The 20460-nt window shown below is 37.5% G+C and overlaps 1 protein-coding gene across 1 annotated transcript in view; it reads left to right on the top strand.

The window, feature by feature from the left end:
- igdcc4 (immunoglobulin superfamily, DCC subclass, member 4) overlaps window positions 1-20460 on the top strand; it is a 140827-nt gene that overhangs the window by 60692 nt on the left and 59675 nt on the right. The window contains exons 5-8 of the mRNA XM_078529957.1: window positions 10513-10647; window positions 14411-14566; window positions 14981-15391; window positions 16370-16534. Of these exons, the coding sequence (XP_078386083.1) occupies window positions 10513-10647; window positions 14411-14566; window positions 14981-15391; window positions 16370-16534 (867 nt within the window). The remainder of the gene's footprint in view (window positions 1-10512; window positions 10648-14410; window positions 14567-14980; window positions 15392-16369; window positions 16535-20460) is intronic.

Here is a 20460-nt window from a genome sequence, read left to right on the forward strand (position 1 = left end):
TGGTGGAATTTAAATTGAATTAATTAATCAACCTGGAATAAAAAGCTAGTCTTAATAATGATGATCATGAAACTATTGGACTGTTGTAAAAACCCAACTGGTTCACTCTTCAAGAAGGGAAATCTGCCAACCTTACCAGGTCTGGCTTAGACATGACTCCAGACTGACAGCAATGTGATTAACTCTTAACTCCCTTCGGAAATGGCCTCACAAACCACTCAGTTGTATCAAATGGCTGCAGAAAAGTCAAATAAATAGAATGTTGTAATGGGAACTGTGTGACAGGTTAAAACCATTTATGCGGCTCTGTGTATTCTATTTAAACCAGCTAACTTGTAGAATTATGTTTCATACATGTTGCAGTGTAGAAAATAAGTGGTTTCACTAGAACCACAAACATTCTTCATTTTAGTAGCCATCTTATAAGATAATGAAATTGGGTTTTACTTTTAAATCCCACATAAGTACTTGGAACTACTTGAAAATGCTCTGACCTTGCTGCTGCTTTATCCTCTGCCTTAGACACATAGTAAATTCAATATTTCCTGATTTCATTCACCTCATCCCATTCAGGTAACAGTAGATTGAAACTCCAGAATTCATGTTTTCCACCATCTCCTACATGAGTTAACACACCAGAATCCACCATGCTGAGCTGTTAGGCCCAAATTGATACTTTAGAAGACATATTACATTGCACTTTATCAAACAAGGCTCTTTATTTCTAGGTCTCTTTTTCAAATGATTTTCTGAATAGGCTGATCTTACATGGCCAGCTCAGATCAGAAGTGATGCTCTGTTCAGAATTTTGGAAAAAATCTGTAAACTCCTCAACTGGCTGGCACGAGTCATTGAAGTATATAGTCAACTACTTGGTTGTGACTTTTCAAAAGAAACTTGTAGCATAAAATTTTGGTTCAATAAAAATTGCCAGACACCACCTGTGAGACAATAGGATACGAAGAAATGTGACTAAGTATTTACAAACACACCAAGTATCTATATATAGGTTGATGAAAAAAATGTTTTTCTTTTATTGATTGTGTCACCTCACCATACTTTAAAATATTACAATGGTCCTGGCCAATCTCAAATACTTTGTTACCTTGACTGCCCTGTGCCAGCAGTACAAATCTCCAGTCTATTACTGGAGAGGCTTTTGGATGTTCAGACTGGAAGAGAGGTTGACTGCAAAGCAGTACTATCATCAAGCATATAATAATTCCAGAGTTCTTGTGCTGAAAAATAGAACAATTAAAGTGGTATCATGGATAGGGTAAAAAAAATTCCTGTGGGTTAATAGTTGATCTTTCCTTGTCCTATACCCATCAAACATTTGCTCTACCACAATTTTTATGGCTGGCATTCTTTTTAAATCGCATTATGTTGATTGCTGTTCTAAACTTTTCTTTGATGTTCATCCTGATCTTCAAGTAAACAATACATGCACTTCCTCCTTCATATATTCTCATTGTGTTGAATGAGAATCATTTTGTCTTCTAATTCATTCTTTACCAAGACCTCAAAAATGTGGTACACAATGCTTACTCAAACTCCTCTTTCGCAGCCTTGTCTTTTCCTTACAACCTACAGAAACAGCACTCCTGTTCTTTGGCCCTTTGTGTGCGCACAAATAACGAGTGTTGCTAGGCTGTTTGTGCATAACATGTATTATATAATTATATACAAATATAATTGTGTTACTTAATTTTGACGTGTACCTTCTGGAAGAAGTAACCAGATAATGACTAAGAACAGGGAACCCTGAGCTCAAAGGGTATGAGTACATAATCTAGGCAGTATTGAGGGAGTATTGCATTGTTGGAGGTGCAATCCTTTGGATTGGGTATAACACTGAGCTCCCATCTACCTGTACAGATGGATGTACAACATCCCATGAAGCTTTGTGAAGAAGAGCAGGTAGTTTTACAGAGCCACTAAAAATAAAGTAGATTAACTGATCCATTTATCTCATTAATTGTTTGTGGGAACTTCCTTGCACAATTAGTTAGTGTTTGCTGAAGTAGCAGCAGCAACCAAATTCTAAAGGCTAAAGACTTGGGATCCTTCTTCAATTCTTTGTTGTCAGAGCTTATCAAAACCCTTTGGGAAGGTTGCAAATTATCACTTGTATCAACTGATCATCAATTCCCCAGTTAGGTATCAAAGCAAATAGGTAAACTTTTGAAATTGAATGATTCTCTTGTTAACTGTCAGAAAATGAGAGCAAAGCTCTTTAGGTCAATGAAATGATAGTTTTGCCTGAAATGCATGAATGTTTATGCATTGGTTTGTAACATACTTAACTATGCATAAATACCTGTTGTCAATACTGTAACTATCAATGTCAGGTTAAAGCTCAGATTGGTCATAAGGGGTTTGCCATCCTTTGCTAAATTATTGGTTAATTTTTCAAGCCTTCAATAGGATATGACGACAGCAACAACAATTTGCATTTATATAGGACCTTTAACATGATAAAACATACCTAGCCTCTTCACAAGGTTCATATCAGACAAAATTTGACACTGGCCCACATAAGGGGATATTGGGCCAAAACTTTGAGGAGTGTCAGTCACAGTCAGATTGCCACTCTGCTCTTTTTTACCTACCCAGGTTGGGAGCTGCATGTTTCTTGCTGGCTCTTTTGACCAGGGCCTGGTGAGAAATGTGCAGCGTACCTGCTTCTTGATTCCATCCGGTGCAGGACTGTAGCATCGGGGGAAATGAAGCCACATCCCGTTTTTACGGCACTAGCTGTCATAAGCCAGGGTAAGTTTAAAGGCCCCTGTGTTTAACTGCGGTTTGAGAAGCCAGGGAGTTGGATGGGTGGGGATGTCGGGGTTGGGGTAGTCAAGGGGGTTCTGGAGGTAGTTGGGCTGTTGTGGGGTGGGAAAGTCTGGGGGGCGGTCGGGGAGTTAATTGGAGGGGGATCAGGGGTTCAGTACCATAATTACCTAGGAGTTAGAAGTGGTTCTGATCCTTCTAACTTTTCCTGGGTAACTATTCTGCTAAGAGAGTTGGAACCATCCGAAGTCTCCGATTTAAATCGGAGCTTTGGATGGTTCCCAGTGTAGGGTAATTGCCCATTGGAAGTTTAAACTTCCCAGGCAATTCCCTTGCAGTTGTTGCGTGGGGACTTCCAGCGGGGAAGTCCTTGTGTATATTGATTGCTCTGATCACGGATGTGCCATCAGGTGTATACTTCTGCCTTTTCTGAAGGCAGGCTGTAAATATTCAAGTCAGATGAGGCCAATTGCAAATGAACCACCTGGCTTAGCTTACATGAAGTATTTGAATTAACAGAATACAATTTTCCAGTGAACTGCAGATATTTTCTACCTCTTTTAAAATAAAATGTAATTTTGTTCCTGTTATGGGCTAAACGCACAAATTAATATTCTCTGAACTAACCATCTAATCTTTTCTTTAGTAGGTTATGCACTCATGTCTTAGCTTTTCTGCCTGACTAGAGAGTGAGATTTTGTAATCCATCCCTCACACACTGTCACTGTTCCATACTGCCTTCTCTGGAGATTATGACAAACACAAAGGCCATGTATCACTGCAAACAGAATTTAGTTTCATAGCAATATTATAATGAATGATACCAAAATAGGGTACAAATCTCAAATGTTAGAGTAAAATTACCAAAGCAAACATGTTTTCAGAAACCTATATCCATAGCTTCTAAAGCAGAGTACAATGTGAAGACAATTCCCTTAAACTTCTGCCATGATGGATATCATACTAGCCCACCCTGTCAAATGCCTCTGTCCATTTTCAGATCGATTAGTACCTTTCCATTTGATTAAATTTTCTATAAATTTATATTCGCATTTGGCGTGTGACCTTCGAGCAACATATGAATAATTAAAATATCCTAGCTTTGTGTGTTTTTTTTGAAGCGGAACTGTGGCCTGTAGCTATTGGCCTTTAATTTCCTGAACAAATTTTAGATCCAGCATGTAGTCTAAAGATTGTCATTGATTAATAGACTAGATTATCTGTCTTATTCTATGAACTCTGTTGGGAATTCACCCAAAATGCCTTTGCAGTAGATTTACATGTTTCTGGCAAGAAAAATTAAATTAGATGGGAAGGATATTATCCATTAATGACAGTTATGTGTAACAGTAAAAGACAGATTTGTTGAAGAAATCTATTCCTAAATGTTCATAGCTTCTTTAAATGAGTACTTTATATTTATTTTCCATACAAACCAGTTGACCTCCCAAAGTGTTGCCCATAGTGAGTCAGAGTCTGTTATTTGTATCTGTAATGTTTTTATTGACAGTATTGACTCCTGTCTGTTGTGCCAGCACCCTTGATGCTGTCCTTTTGATGTTTAAGTGCGTGCTGTCATGGGGTAGCTACGTGTTGTAAAGGGGCAACTTGGCAGCATGTTGACTTTTGCCCATGATGTACTTGGCGCTGCCACTTGTAACACATTTTGTGTGAGCCTTGAATGTGCATGCCAATATTCACATGAACCCCACCACTCTCACATCCTGTTCACTGTGAACAGTGATGAATCATGCCCCAGAAACCCAAATAATTCATTAATGCCCATCAGAGAAAGGAACCTGCCACCCCAGCCTGGTCTAGTCTATGCATGGCAACAATCCTTTGCTGCATAATTGACTCTTAACTGCCCTTGGTCCAACTCGGGATAGGTAGCAAATAATGGCTTGCCAGCTTTCCCCAAAACCTAAGAAATAAATAAAATCTTGCAAATGGATGATTAAGTTGCCACTTTAAATAATATTGGCCCTTATCTCTAAGTGCTTCAAGTAATAGCGGTAATTTAGTTACACAGAAATGTAACACATTGATAGCAAAATTCCTCATGCTTGAAAAACAATACATTCTATCTACATTTCTCATTAACTGGCTGAAACCCAGTTGTGAAGTACTCCTATTAAAAATGTGAAATTGGTAGCAAAAGTTAGAGAAAAACTGCACTTGCCTGATATAGAGTTGTTTATTCTTGTGCATTTAATATCTTGTTTTTATGTTTTTAATATTGGCACTGATATTGCGGCTAAGTATGTAAAGTTGTATTTATATCTAGGCTGGTAGCAGGTAACCTTCTTTGAAATAATAGGCTCCAACTGCGGTCCCAGCCTTTTGTGAAAAATAGCAAAGTCATCTACCTCTGTTTATTATGTAACCAGATCAGAACCTAGGTTTAGATCCATCTCACTTTACAATCTCTGCAGTTACAAGATGTGAGCCAGGATGAAGGGGAAAGAATTAAAATAGAAATAACTAAATAGATATTAAGTGAGGGAAAGGTGGGGGAGAAAAGAACCAGAAGAAAGGCAAAATGGAGAGAATGAGGAAGAGATAGCAAAGCAAGATTCTCCACCAATTATCTCAGGCCACACAGTAGATTAGACGAATGTTGTCACAATACAACACAAAAAAAACTCATCTTTGTGTGCAAGGCTGCAAATATAAACCTTGAAGGGAAAAAACATTTTTCTCCTCGGTTAACATATCTCTCATTTTTATTGGAAGAAAGCCATTTTTTACTGGATGCTTCCCATTATTAGAATAATTGGCTGCTGTTATTGGTTGGTAGGTAACATTGTGCTAAATTTGCACTTTATTTATGCCAAACTGTCAACAGTTAATAAACTCTTACTGGGCTACAGTGTTGTTGGCTGCTGAGTATTATCAGCATGTATAAATGTGTATTATTCATAGCCTTTAGAAAAAGGAAAACAGATTATAAAATTGAATAAATTCTTTGTTCCACATGCTTCACAGACAGTAAACTCATTAGCTTCTGGACTAAATCAAGGACTGAGCATGTATAAGAAAATATGATGTTATAGACAGGCAGTTATATAATGCTTTGAAGCTTGTGCTATTGAGTCACTTTATTATTTCCCAGCTAAGGCCAAATATTTGGGACAGAGTCGCCAGCCATGAATGGATTAGTTAAAATGGAGTACTGATCTTTTTGTGAAGTAATTAACCTTTTCTCATGAGCCTAAAGTTAATGGAATTGGTTAGGTCAAGGAGATGAGCCTTGAGAAACATAATTCCAGGATGTTGTTACAGAGCAAGTGTTCAAAAGAAAAGCTATGGCCTTTAGGTTATATACAAATGACTGGTTTGGCATTGCCGAGTTTGCCATATGGGGCAAAAACAGAGGTGCTTTAACCTACAAGAGGCTAATGCATAACTTGAAATTTTATACTTGGCACACTTTACATGGAACTCCGACCCATTATGGGATTAAATGCTTCTCACCTAAGCACACTGTGACCAGTCAAATTTCCCTTGGTTTAACAAAATAGCTCTAATGGAATGGTTACTTTGTGTTTCTTCAATCCCTTAAGTCCAGGGGACACAGATATAAATGCTCATGGTGCACAACTTGTCTAACTATTGATTACCAGATCTGGCTGGACCACATCAAACACCAAAAGGCCCTGCTCTCCTCTACTAAAACTGCTCAATGTACCAGGAGTATCCTGAAATGCAAAGATAACCTCTGGCTTCTTTTATCCACTACCACTCATCCCTTCAAACCCACTGCCCCGTTGCTACAAACCTTTCTTCCAACAGTGCGAGGAACTCATTCTATTCTTTGTCACGAGGATTGAGACCAACTATTCAGTTGCCTCTGTCACATTCCTCCCTCCCCTTTGCCAACCAAGCCAAACAACTCTCAAGTTCCCCCGTCTAGCATTGAACTGTTATATTTCTCTCCTTTTTCCACTCCTGTGTCCTCACCTCCTCTGAGCTCATCTTGTCCATGAGACCCACCACCTAGTTCTTGACCCTAGTTCCACTAAACTGACCAACCAACTTCTTTTATTGGCTCCCATGCTAGCTGATGTTGTAAATAGTTCCCTTTCCTAAGGCACCCTTGCTTTCAAATCTGCCACCACCACCCCCTTGCTCAAAAAAAAACTCAACCTTAACCCCTATCCTTGCACTCATGAATTGTCACTATTGTAATGGGCAAGCTGGCTGGACCTGTAGATATTTTCCTATCTGTAATATTGTTTTATGTTCATATTAATGTAGAGCTGTGTTTATACATTGAAAGGTTGTTTTGTAATGCTTAACCATTTGCACTGAAAACTGTATTTGCCATGTGGTCTGGTATTCATACTGAAAGCTGTGATAACCGTAGTTGATGATCTTTAAGAAATTAAGCTAGTGAATAAAGTCATTTGTTCTGTGTCATGTGTTGTAATTACAAAGTGTATATTTAAGGCTTTTAGAGGGCAATTTACATTTACCTAGTTCATGGGATGTGTTCAATAAATACGGTAATGCATTTCTCAGGAAATATTTGAATGGGTCTTGTAGAAAAATGTTAATTCCATCTGAATGAGAGAGATGCACACACTCTGCCCTCAGTTGAGAATGATACGCTTCACTAATATGTTGTGATAGCTTGAAGAATGTGGGGTATACAATGCTGATGACTTAGGCACAAATGTACACTTCTAAAATTGCAGATGCTTAAAAGAAAGTAGTCTTATAGGAACTATGTTGGGAAGAATAATTACACTGCACAGAAAAAACACCTGCTTAGTCCTTTGCAGAACAAAAAAAAACATTTTTCTGCCTCTTTCCCTAGGAGAGAGGAGACAGGTTTTAAAGGAAGTGGCTGTGAAGATAGCAGAGGCATTGGCCGAAATATTCCAGAACTCTCTGGATTCCAGGAGGGTCCCAGTGGATTGAAAAACTGCTAATGTGAGGCCCCTGCTCAAGAAGGGAGGGAGACAAAAAACAGGAAAATATAGACCAGTCAGCCTAACATCTGTTGTTGGGAAAATGCTAGAGTCCATTATTAAGGAAGAAATAACAGGACATTTAAAAAGCTTAACGCAGTCAGACAGAGTCAACATGGTTTTGTGAAAGAGAAATCAAGTTTGACAAATTTGCTAGAGTTCTTTGAGGATATAACAAACAGAGTTGATAAAGGGGAACCGGTAGATGTAGTGTATTTGGATTTCCAGAAGGCATTCGATAAGGTGCCACATAACAGGTTATTGCACAAGATAGGAGCTCAAGGTTTGGGCGTAATGTATTAGCATGGATTGAGGATTGGTTAACACACAAGAGACAGAGTTGAGATTAATGGGTCTTTTTCAGGTTGGAAAGATGTAACTAGTGGAGTGGCACAAGGATCAGTCCTAGGGCCTCAATTATTTACCATCTATATTAATGACTTGGAGGAGGGGGCAGAGTGTAATGTATCCAAATTTGCTGATGATACAAAAATAGGTGGGAAGGCATGTTGTGATGTGGACATAAGGAATCTGCAAGGGGATATAGATAGGTTGAGTGAGGGGGCAAAAACTTGGCAGATAAAGTTTAGTGTAGGAAAGTGTGAGGTCATGCACTTTAATAGGAAGAATCAAAAGGCAGACTATTATTTAAATAGAGAGAGAGACTCAAAAAAAAGTGCAGCACAGAGGGATCTGGGTGTTCTTGTGCATGAAACACAATAAGTTAGCATGCAGGTGCAGCAAGTAATTAAGAAGGCAAACTTTGGCCTGTAATGCTAGGGGATTAGAGTTTAAAAATAGGGAAGTCTTGTTACAACTGAACAGGGTGTTGGTGAGGCTGCACCTGGAGCACTGTGTACAGTTTTGGTCACTGTATTTGAGGAAGGATATACTGGCATTGGAGGCAGTTCAAATGAGATTCACTAGGCTGATTCCTGTGATGAAGGGGTTGACTTATCAAGAACGGCTAAACAGGTTAGGGCTTTATTCATTGGAGTTTAAAAGAATGAGGGGTGATCTTATTGAAATGTTCTGGTTCTGAGGGAGCTTGACAGGGTAGATGTTGAGATGTTTCCACTAGTGGGGGAACCTCAAACTAGGGGATATAGTTACAGAATAAGGGGACACTAATTTAAAACTGAGATGCGAAGGAATTTCTTCTGAGGGCAGTGACTTTCTGGAATTCTCTACCTCAGAGTTGTGGAGGCTAGATCACAAAGTATTTAAAGAGGAGGTCGATTTTTGAAATGGTGGGGAGTTGAGGGCTATGAGGGGCTGGCATAAAAGAAGAGTTGAGGCCTGTGGCAGATCAGCCATGATCTCATTGAATGGTGGGGCAGGCTTGAGGCGCTGAATGGCCTACTCCAATTTCTTAGGAATTGCTTCAATTTTGCGGTAGTGTTAGGTTCCAGGGAATAGCAGGAGCAAACTAAGAGGTAATGAGTTTCCCCATAAAGCCAAAGTTTATTCCTTCAGAAAGCCATATTTATGCAAAGTGGTGATGGTGATCGAATGCATTTAGCAGCAGAAAATGGCAATTTCCCAGTTTGACAGACAACAGGAATTGCTGCTTAATTTGCTGGTCAAAAACTTAATATTTTTGGAAAAGTTCAGTGGTACCTGCAAAATATTGCAGTTGAGGCTCGCAGGGATGTAGGGTATATTTTAAAAAATCAATGCACGTGGATTTCATAGTGTTAGAGCAGGAACAGGTGTAGGTGTTTGCAAGTGATGCTAGGGAGAACAGAAGTGATACATAATGACACGGGATTAAGTACCTGAGTGTTGCTTGCAAGAATGCTGAACAGGTTTAAAATTTTCTGATGTAATTGATGCCTGCAACGATGCACTTTGTGAGTTTTCGCTGGAAATTATGATGACACAGCCGATGGTAAAGGCTGAGTTGTTCAAATCCCAGAGGGAAACTTGAAAGAATTGTCATAACCCATTTTTGCAATTTGTATGTTTCAAGATGCAGTCTTTGAATTCAGTAGTAATAAGAACACTGAGTCTCGAGGTTTTTCAAAAAACTAAATAAAAAATTTATTAATACAAGAAAGATTGTAAGCACATAGATATGTCTACAAAATTACTACTATAGTAACTAAAAAAATCCCCTAATTTGACCCCTGGCAAAGCATACCCTGGACGGTCGCATTCAAAATGAGTTTCTTTCAGCTCTTAGCCCTTGTAGACAGACCTGAGGCTTACAGGCTGGATGCTTTAGATCTTAGAATACCTCCTTTTTACCAGTCTTCTCTACCTTTATACATATTTTCCTCTTTAAATGCAAATTCTCATTGCCACTAGGTTTTTTTTAACTTTAAATCTTCTAACAAAATCTTTTCATAATACCCACTTTACCAGTAAGCTTTGTAAAAACATAAACACATTTATTTCTGAGCTTCATCTGGTTAGGTGTAATATTTCACCTCTTTTGAATGGTCGATTTAAAAATGCAAATTGCCCCTTTACACATCCCCTTCTATTTCCCCATGTTTATCTAATTACCATTTGAAACCTACTTCTCTATACATCAAAGCCTCTAGACCAGCTGGTGTTAATCCAATTAACACACATACACAGAGACCACTAAACTGTAAACTCTATTTTAAAATAATTTCCAATAACATATCTTGACAAAGTGCTGTTCCTGCATTTTTCCCTACATTTGGAAGAGTTAGGATCATTGCATGTATATCAATTAATTAAGTTCTTAATTTGTTTTACCAACTATCTTTTTCTTTAGGATTTAAATCAATACCTGCAGATGTAGTCATCGTTGCCCACCCAAAGAATGTGACTGTTACAGCTGGTCAGACTGCCATCATGGAGTGCTTAGCATATGCAGATCCAACACCATTTGTTTCTTGGATTCGGCAGGGTGAGTTGAAATTAAAAATTCATCAGAAATAAAGTTATCTCGTGAAGCGAGTTGAAGCTATGTTTTATGACAACTGTGTTTAATATTAGAACTGTACATCTTGGTTGCCACAAAGAAATCGACAGAGACCATTTAAATCTCAACATTTCTGGTTTTTACAGTGCATCATCTTCCTTTAGGCACCATTCCCATTCCAGTTAAAGATTTTTTTCTTCCCTCTTCCTACCCCACTCCCATCAGCCTTGCAAGAATGAAAACTGATGTGCTGACTGATTTGTGGTTGTGCTGTCTGTTTCATTCAGATCATTTTATTATTAAAATTGTTAATAATGAAAATTACTAGCTGAATTTCTATGAACTTTATTTACTGTTTGTGAATACAAAACAGCAATGTACCAACATTCTGCCTCAGAAGTAACGTGAAGAAATATAGTGTACTGTCAGCTTGGCTCTGCTAGCAATCATGTCTCTGAGTCAGAAGGTCATGGATTCAAGCCTCATGGTAAGATTTGAGAACATAATTGAGGTTGATGCTTCAAATACAGCACTAAAGGAGTGCTGCATTGTCAAAGGCAATGCCTCTAGATAGGAGATCAAACTGAAGCCATGTTTGCCTGTAAAGGCGTTTTCTTGGTGCCTTGGTCAATATTTATTCCCCAGATAGCAGAGCAAAATAGATTAATTTGTCGTTTATTTCATTGCTATTTATTGGACATTTCCAGGTGCAAGTAAGTGCTGTGTTTGCCTACATAATAAAAGTGATTTTACTTCCAAAGTAATTCATTGGTTGTGAAGATGTGAAAGATGGTTTATAAGTGCAAATTTGTATTCTTTACTAAGATCTGGATATCTTTTTAAATCTAGCATATCAAAACTGTACAACGTTATGGTCAGACTGCACATGGAGTATTCAGATGTGGTTGCTCTGATAGAATGGTCATTGGGCTCTCGAGATAGTTTAGAGTGGAACAGTGAGGCTGATCCCTGGTGATAGAGGAATGAGCTGCAAAGCATTACTTAATAAATGTTAAACTTCTGACAGTGAGTTATTGAAGTAGGCAGCCAGAAGCAGATATTTATTCAGTTTTAGATTTATTCATAAAGTGAAACATTATATGTGTATAGCTCCTGACTCTTAATTCCACCACACCATCTCCCCCAAGTGTCAATGTATCTCTTTATAGGTTTTCCCTATTTGCAATTCCAGTCAACTTTGAGTCAGGGTGGAGCTGCAATTCACCCAGGTTTGTGCAGAATTGACCATTTTCTTCGCAACTGATGTTGACCTCTTAAATGATGGTGAATATCATGAGTCAGCACCATGTACTAAGACAAGTTTTATGCCACAAGTGTTCTGGAGCTACTTATGTCAAGCAAAGGTTCAAATTCCTCCTCCATCTCCTGCCAAATTTATAGGTGCTCAAGCAATCATCCAAGCAATATCTTCCACTTTGATTTAACCTTAAATTATACAATTAAGTAATAAGGTAGGGCTTTTCAATCAGTGTGTCTCAGTTTGGACCTTGTAAGTGTACATATGATACTTAATGGAATAGAGAAAATAAACCTAAAATCCCTCAAATTCTGGGGCAGCAGGCAACGGGTACAAGGTTATAAAGGGGAAACGTCAGGATGCATTTCTCTACACTGACATGATCTGTAGTTTTGGATGTCAGGAAGGACAGTTGAGGCCAAAGACGATGGATTTAGTTTAGAAGTGGCTGGATCTGTGACGAAAGGATGGTAGGAATGGTATTCTAGAAAGATGAGATCAACAAAACTGAATGTTATTCTTCAACCAAACTTAATGGTGTAATTACCTTTAGTTTTGAGGCGTTTTTTGTGGTAAATGGTAACTGTTTTCTATATTATGCCAAACCCAAGCTAATAATTAACCAAGCCTCCACCATGACTTTGAGTTGATTGTCCAAGAACAAAATACCCTAAACGATTTTCTAGTGCATTAGTTGAACTGGTGTAAAAGGCACACTTGTAACTTTTATACCATTTGAGAAAGATGAGATGAGTGCTTTGTATACCAAAAAACATTGTGACCTTACGTTTGAATTTTTTAGCATGTGGAAAACAGCTTCATTCAGAGATTGACATAGAACCTTCTGTGGACCTTTTCATTAACCTGTTAATTTTTTTGGTGAAGTTGACGTGCCCATCAACCTGACTGCACTGTTGGTTCCATATTCTAAATAGAACTGTAAATTGCTGTGTATAGTTCTCTTAATTCACAATATTACTGTTAACGAGAATTATCTGCATCACTGATTTTCAAACTTTTTAGCTGTTATTGACCTTGCAAATGCTGACACACCCCCAAGAAGCCACTACAATGATGACCATACTTCCAAGGAGTCAAAAATTCATGTCCCAAGTCAACAAATACAGAATACACAAGATAATGGTAGCAAACCTTCTATTGGGGTAGGAACGGTACTTAGAATAAAGGGCAAACAACGCAAGATTAAACAAGATGATCGCTTTTAGCCTCACACATACTCAGCCGAAAACATTTAGTAATTTAAAATGTTACAGTTCTGAAGTTTTGACAGTGTTGGAGGAGTTATAATGCTCACTTGAGACCTCCAGTGGCAGAAATTATGCATTGCTTAATACTGGGTAGATACACCCGTCTAGGGAGAAACATTTTACTAAATTAAGTGTATTTAATTAATATATTTATTTATTCATTTATTTACTAATTCATTTAATTTAAAGGCCAGTTGCAAAGCGTTTCATTAGCCAATCAAAAGTCAAGACACTGAAGGTTAACCTGACTCTTCAAAAGACATTATCAAATAACTTCCTGGCATGCAAAATTATGCACAAATACAAATGATTTTTTGACTTACTGGTGCTCAATAATAAATGAAACAAGAACTCTCTACATTGTATTTTAATGTATTATTTGATTGCACAGACAACATGGACACAAATGCAGCTTTTATGTAGAGGGAATAACTGCCTTTTTGCAATTGGCATGAGTTAAGCTATCTTTTACAAGTAGATCAGTGTAAGTAGAAGTAATTTCCAATTGGATATCTTGAGATTGCAGGCAAGCCTATGGCATTCTGTAATTCCTGGACCAACTATCTTTTCAAACATTTCCTATATGAAGCTTGTATTTTCAAGATTAAATAATATGATGCTGTATTGGTGAATCATAGCAATGTTGCAATAATTTTCACTAATGCTTTTCATTGTCTGGATAACGATTACTGCAGCCCGTAAGTTATCAATTTTATAAAGTATAATGTAACTTTTTGATACGATGAGGCAATGTATAAATTTGAATATAATCACCATAAATGAATCTTTGGGTTTTATCTTTTTTCTTTACATGGGTATGGTGAAAAACATTTTCACAGAATCACAGAATAGTTGCAGAACAGAAGGAGGCCACTTGGCTCATTTTGTCTGTGCCAGTTGTGCCACTGGAGCAATTTACCTAGTGCCACTCCCCTGATTTTCACCATAGCCCTGCATCATTCAGTTATCCTTTCAGTTGACAACCATGAATAGGGGCTTCTGTGGGTCAGCTGGCACTTTTTGTAGTGTTTTTCAATTGAAAATGGCAGAACTGTAAATAAACCAGCTGGTTTTAATGCCTCTATCAGCCTGGCATGAGTCTCAAACATTTTAAGATCGGCACAGTAAGTAGATTGACTCTTTTTGTCTGTTGGTGGAGCTTGTTCTAACAGAAGCTGCTCCTTTTTATGTAACTGATTGTTTTTCACTTTTTTATGTGTAGATGGTAAACCCATTGCTACTGATGTCATCGTAGTTGGAAGGGCAAATCTTATGATTGCTCATACACAGCCGTTTCACTCTGGTGTATATGTCTGCCGTGCCAATAAACCCCGGACCCGACAGTTTGTCACTGCTGCTGCTGAGTTGCGAGTGCTAGGTGCGTGTGTGTTTGCATTTGTATACTAGAGTATTTTATGTGATGTATAATTTCAGCTGTATGAAATGCAAAAGCAAATGCACATGTGTTTAAAAGAAAACTATTATTTTAATTTTCAAAGTAGGCTATATCTAACAAAATGGGAAATTAGAAAATTAATTGTAAACTTTAATTTGTGTTTAAGAACTAGACTGTCATAATAAATATTATGGAAAAATACAATCATGTTTTTAAGTTTCCCATTTTCTTCAATGATTCTGCATATTAATCAAGATTTGATTTAGTTCTTAATTGTTTTGGCATTAGAAACGTTATAAAGATGGATTATTTTGTGAACCTAGGTTGGTACATTGACGGTCATTTCAAACTCAAGCGTTTGAAAGAAGTTTCTGAAATTCCATTTTTCTTTTCCAGCCCCACCAATGATTACACAATTTCCAGAGACAATTTCTAGGATTCGAGCTAGCACTGCCAGATTTGCCTGTAAAGCTGAAGGTGAACCTACCCCTAAAATTCGATGGCTGAAAAATGGAGAGGACATCATGTCCAATGGCCGTGTGAAGATCCAGTACAGTGGCAGTTTAGTGATTAATCAGATTGGATTGGAGGATGCTGCTTACTACCAGTGTATTGCAGAGAACAGACTTGGAATGGCGTGCACTACAGCCAAACTTGCTGTAACAGTTCGAGAGGGTTTGCCCAGTGCTCCCAAAAGTGTGTCTGCCACATCTCTATCAAGTACTGCAGTATTGGTATCCTGGGAACGCCCAGAACACAACAGCGAACAAATTATTGGATTCTCTCTTCACTATCAAAAGGCAGTGGGTAAGGGCTCAAAAATTTGTGTTTTATATCCAGGCATGAAGCAACTCATTATCGAACTAACTTTTCTCAAGCCAGCAAACTAGTGCTTAAATTGTTCTTATGGGTGATTTTAAAGGTTACTAGTACAAAACTGAGGTAGATGGTAAATTTTCATCCAGCTGATCAAACACAAGGTGCTGTGTCTCCAAATAGCCAATTAGCTCTGCAGCTGAATTGTTTCAATTGCCAGTTTGTAGTCTAGTTATGCTGATAGGAAATTCTTGGGTGCCAGAAAGAAATTGAACAAAAATTGTAAAATTTAGGAAGATAACTAACTGAAGAGCTTCAAATAGATCATAGTGTTATGTCCAAATAAACACTCAGCTTGGCATGACTATTTTTACTACACTGTCCAGAATTTGCCTGTCAAACAATGGAAGTGGGCCATCTATTATCCAGTTAATAATAAGCGATACACATCAATATTATTGTAGCAAGTGTGTTTACTTTAGCTGTCGTGGAATTCAGAGCACATAGTGCTATAGGAATTAGGTATTGGCCATACTTACGCAGATTTGAAGCCAAAAACCCTGATCCTGAGAGAGAACTTAATACTATGAAGTGACTGGTTGAAATCTTTAAATGTAAATGGTGCCAATACAATTAAAAGGAAACGTTGAAAGAAAAAACTGTTTTTTGGAATATTAAAAAATCATTTAAGTGACATGCTGTGAAAACTATCATAGAATCCTTTCCCCATCCCATGCTGTTCAGTGTATTTGACACTGAATATATTTCACTTATATTTCACTAGTTCATGCTAAATTAAATTAAATATATTTCACATATATTTCACTAGTTCATGCTAAATTAAATCTCAAACTGACCTTCACGAAGTTCAAATGCAAATCAATAGTGTAGCTTATTTGTGTTATAGTATTTGTCGTTCTTCATCATTGATCAGTTCAGCCGCTGGTTACGTGGTTTTTTTTCCTACAGGTACAAACAATGTTGAATACCAGTTTGCAGTGAATAATGACACTACAGAGCTTCAAGTAAAAGATTTGCAACCAAACACTAACTATACCTTTTACGTTGTTGCTTACTCCCAACTTGGTGCCAGTAGGACCTCACACTCTGTGATTGTGCAAACTATGGAAGATGGTAAGGACTGTGGGTAATGTATTTGTTTTGCTCTTTTGGATATTATAGATGTCGATGATTTTTAATGGTATGATCCTGTCAGGGTGTTGAAAAGTCCCATCAGCTGCTTATAGGTTGTCTGTATTCGATTCACAATGAGGCTCTTTCTTTGATTATGTATGTTTCCACCTTCAGGTAAGTATTACTCTGAGATTATTGAAATGCACCATGGTTAATAAGTACAGAATTATACAAATTACAGGACAGGTGGTATAAATTGGTAACGCCAACAATGCAGCACTCACTCAATATTGCATTTAAGTGTTAGACTAGATTATCGCCTGGACTGGGTGGTTAAAAATAATGAAGAGCACTCGCTGTCATCAAAGAATAAATTGAGCAACTACTTGCAGTGACTGAACATACGCAGTTAAATACAGAAATCAGGTAGTCACCGTCTGAGGTGATTTTCCTTCACTATGCTGGTATCTCAGAGTGACTCGGCATTGCAGCACTTGGAAGGGCGTAAAGTTGCTGTATCTGTGATAACCACAAAACTCTGGAATGTGATTGGAGACCAAAGTGTTACAACTGAACCACAGCTGACACCTATTATGGTATAGTGAATCCTTAAGAGAATGGATACATTTAAATAGGTCATTATATATTTAGGCTAACTTGAATGGTTAACATTTTACGAAAAGATTTCTCTCTACTACAGTAAATCAAAAGAAAAAAATGCGCAATTGTTACTGTTGTTTGCTTATGAGTCCATTTTATATATATTTCAAGGGCTTCAGCGTAAGACTGAGGTCAGGATTGCTATTAATTAACCTATTAAAAAATTATATAAAGGGTATGACGAATCAGTACAACATAATTTCATTTAAATGTTCATGGAGAACTCACTTATTGACCATTGCCGATTAAGACATGGAATAAGGTGAGGGAAAGGGGAGAATTGGCTTTTACGTGGATATGTTTTGACCATTGAAAAATGCTCCCAACTGATAAGCAATCTTCACCAACAAACGAGATCTTTTTTACTAAGTATTAAGAGGTGGAAGGACCAGGCATTATGCCAGGGGATCTTGAAAAGTACACAGTACATGCAAAATTAGGATATTAGCTGAATTCAAATGTCATGAAGAAGATCATGCTAAGGGGTGTGAAGCTTGTAGGATCAATGACATGAAGGCATAGGGGTCTAGTTTTCCTAGTTTTGACTTGGTGACAGTTCCTTTAAATCCACGCTAAATTTAAAAGCCATCTGCACCTTCTTTTGAGCAAGCACGGATAAAGATTTGTTCATGTTACATGTATGGTAGCCTTTATTTTTGAACCTGACAATAGCATTTAAATCCAGGGAGCCCCAAAAATAGCTTTCTGTTTAAGAACTTGTAGCTGATTGAACCTTGTAGCAAAAGAAAAGTTAATAATATAGCATGTGATTCTGACTTACAATGGTTTCCAGGAATTGGATAGGAGTTTGCATGTAAATATCTTAAATTAGTAGTTATTTGCTTGTTTATCTCTTGTAAAATATATTTTCTTAATTTAAAGTTACATTGAGATGTAAGGTGAATGCATATGATAATTCCAGTAGTTAATAATTAATGGATAAGTTGTTCTGTTCATTATCCTAGGCAAATTACTGAAAGCTTATCTAGATCTCCAGTATAGTGTAAATGCTCTTGAAGACTTAGGCATAGGGAGTTAGGACTGGCCTACAATAGGGATCTAAGACAAGGAGACTGAAAATATTGAGTGAAGCATGTAGAAAAGACTCGAAAATTTACCAAGATATGTGATTATGTCTGTGTAAAAGTAAGTCTGGGATAGGACTGGACTAAATGTTTGGAATTGTGGACCATTGTGAGTGCAAGTCTGGAGTGATGGGCTATCTGGAACTTGGCAGTGTGGGGTGAGCATGAACCTAGGAAGTGTGTGTGTATCCTGATGAACTGGGTATGGAGAGAAAATCTTGGGTATAGGTGATAAAATACGATTCCAGGCAAGAAACATGAATTATGAATTAGATGGAGGAGTCACTAAGAGATTGGGGGTTCATCCTCGAAGTAAGTAGGGGAGAATATCAAGGTGGAGGAGTGAATGTATGATCATGTGGTTAGATAGTGTACACAAATGCAGTTGAAGACAAAGAAACTGGGCTCAAAAAGCCTGATCAGTTTTAGTGAATGGAAAATCATGGGTTGTGCACCCCTAATTTCCTCATGCAGGCAAGGCTCCCTGTTGCTAGGGTATATTTGTAAAACGGTCTCTTAATTTCTTGATTGGTTTGTCCTGTTTGAATTCTTTGGGCTGTAGAATCTCAAAAAGGCTGCATTTGGCACTGTTGCCACTGGTAGCTATATCCTGAATCAGACCATGGCTCAATATTCATTCAGGGAACCCACAAGGGCAGGTGCTTGAACACTTCTGGCACAGTTGAAGGGCATCAGGAGTGAATGTGATTGCAGCGCATAGAAGAAGAAAGTGGGCTTTTTGTGGATCTAAAGGGCAAAGATGAATATGAATCTCTGTCATGAATTCAGCTTGAAATGGAGGAGATAATTCACTGTGTGCAGCCAGGGAGTTAGAGAACCAAAATTGAGTGACTTCAAGTGGATTGATCTAAAGGACCCAGAGAAAGTAAAAATTTTGGCTCAGATTTTGAGAGATTATGCGATTGTGTAGAAACTTTAATTTTAAAAATTAAGCAAGCATTTGGGACCCTTTTCTACATTAAAGGCTATATAAGTTGTCTTTGAACATGTTTTGCAGCTTGCTTTCCATTGTTTGCCAATCTTTGCTTTTTCCACAGGGATGGGGAATGAACTTTGCACATTCTGGATCAGATATTAACCTGATAAGATACTAAGCTGCCTCCCTTTTACTATCTGTATTACTACTTCCACAACTTCAGTTTTGTTTTTAGTTTCGGTTTGTTCACAATTTTTTTGATGAAAATGGGAGAAAATGTTTGAGCATATCTGTATTTCAATCTAGATCAATTTATTTAATGGATGCATACCTTTTGAATCAGTCTGGTTTCTTCAAAGGAAACCAAAAACATTTCTCAAGTTAAAACTTGACAATTTGAACAGTTGGTCATAATTTAATAACCTCCAGATATTCTACATATCAGAAGTAAGAACCTTTAAATACCATTCTTTCAATGAACTAAATTCCTGAAAGATTTCAGAATAAAAGAGTTACTTATGAACTATTGACCACATAGTTGTATTAGTGCTCTTTGTGAATGGACAAAAATTCTGTAGACATTTTGCACAAAAAATTCATTGATCTTATCCAAAAAGTACTGATAGTGGAACCTGTATTCTTTTTCATTTCTTAGCTTGCACTCATGTACAGAGAATATCTTGAAAGGTTCTGCTGAGCATCCATAAGAAATATTCTGGTGATGTTGCAAATGCAGGTGCATCATCTAGCCTGTTCCCATATTGTAGAAAACTTAGGACTTGGCCACTCTTAACAGTTCTCATGTCTCAGCTAAACACTCTTGATGCTGATTTTGAACTTCTGGTGATCAAAGTTTGAGGTAAAGTCTTGAGGAATATCCTATATTAGACAGGCATCAGAATATTAACCTCTTTTATTATAAGTGACCTGATCTTGGCTTTCTTTCTTATTCATGTTTCCTATGAACCCAAGTTAGAACTCCAGAAACTATTGTGTAGGGGCTAACCTTTTCAGCTCAAGCCTTCAAAAATAAGAAGCTATTCCTCTTAGGTTGTATGTTGACGCCAATGACCATATCTATAACTGAAGCAAATGGAACTGACAAAGACAAAATGTGACAAATATGGGCCTCCACCTTGCATCATATCATGAAATATTCAGTATTATAAGTTATGAAATTATCACTGGGTCAATGTTCTGTGAATTTAAAGTGGAGAAGTGTGCTTATCTTTGCCTTGAAGTTT

This window comes from Cetorhinus maximus, chromosome 26 (assembly GCF_964194155.1).
Source record: "Cetorhinus maximus chromosome 26, sCetMax3.hap1.1, whole genome shotgun sequence".
NCBI lineage: Eukaryota > Metazoa > Chordata > Chondrichthyes > Lamniformes > Cetorhinidae > Cetorhinus > Cetorhinus maximus.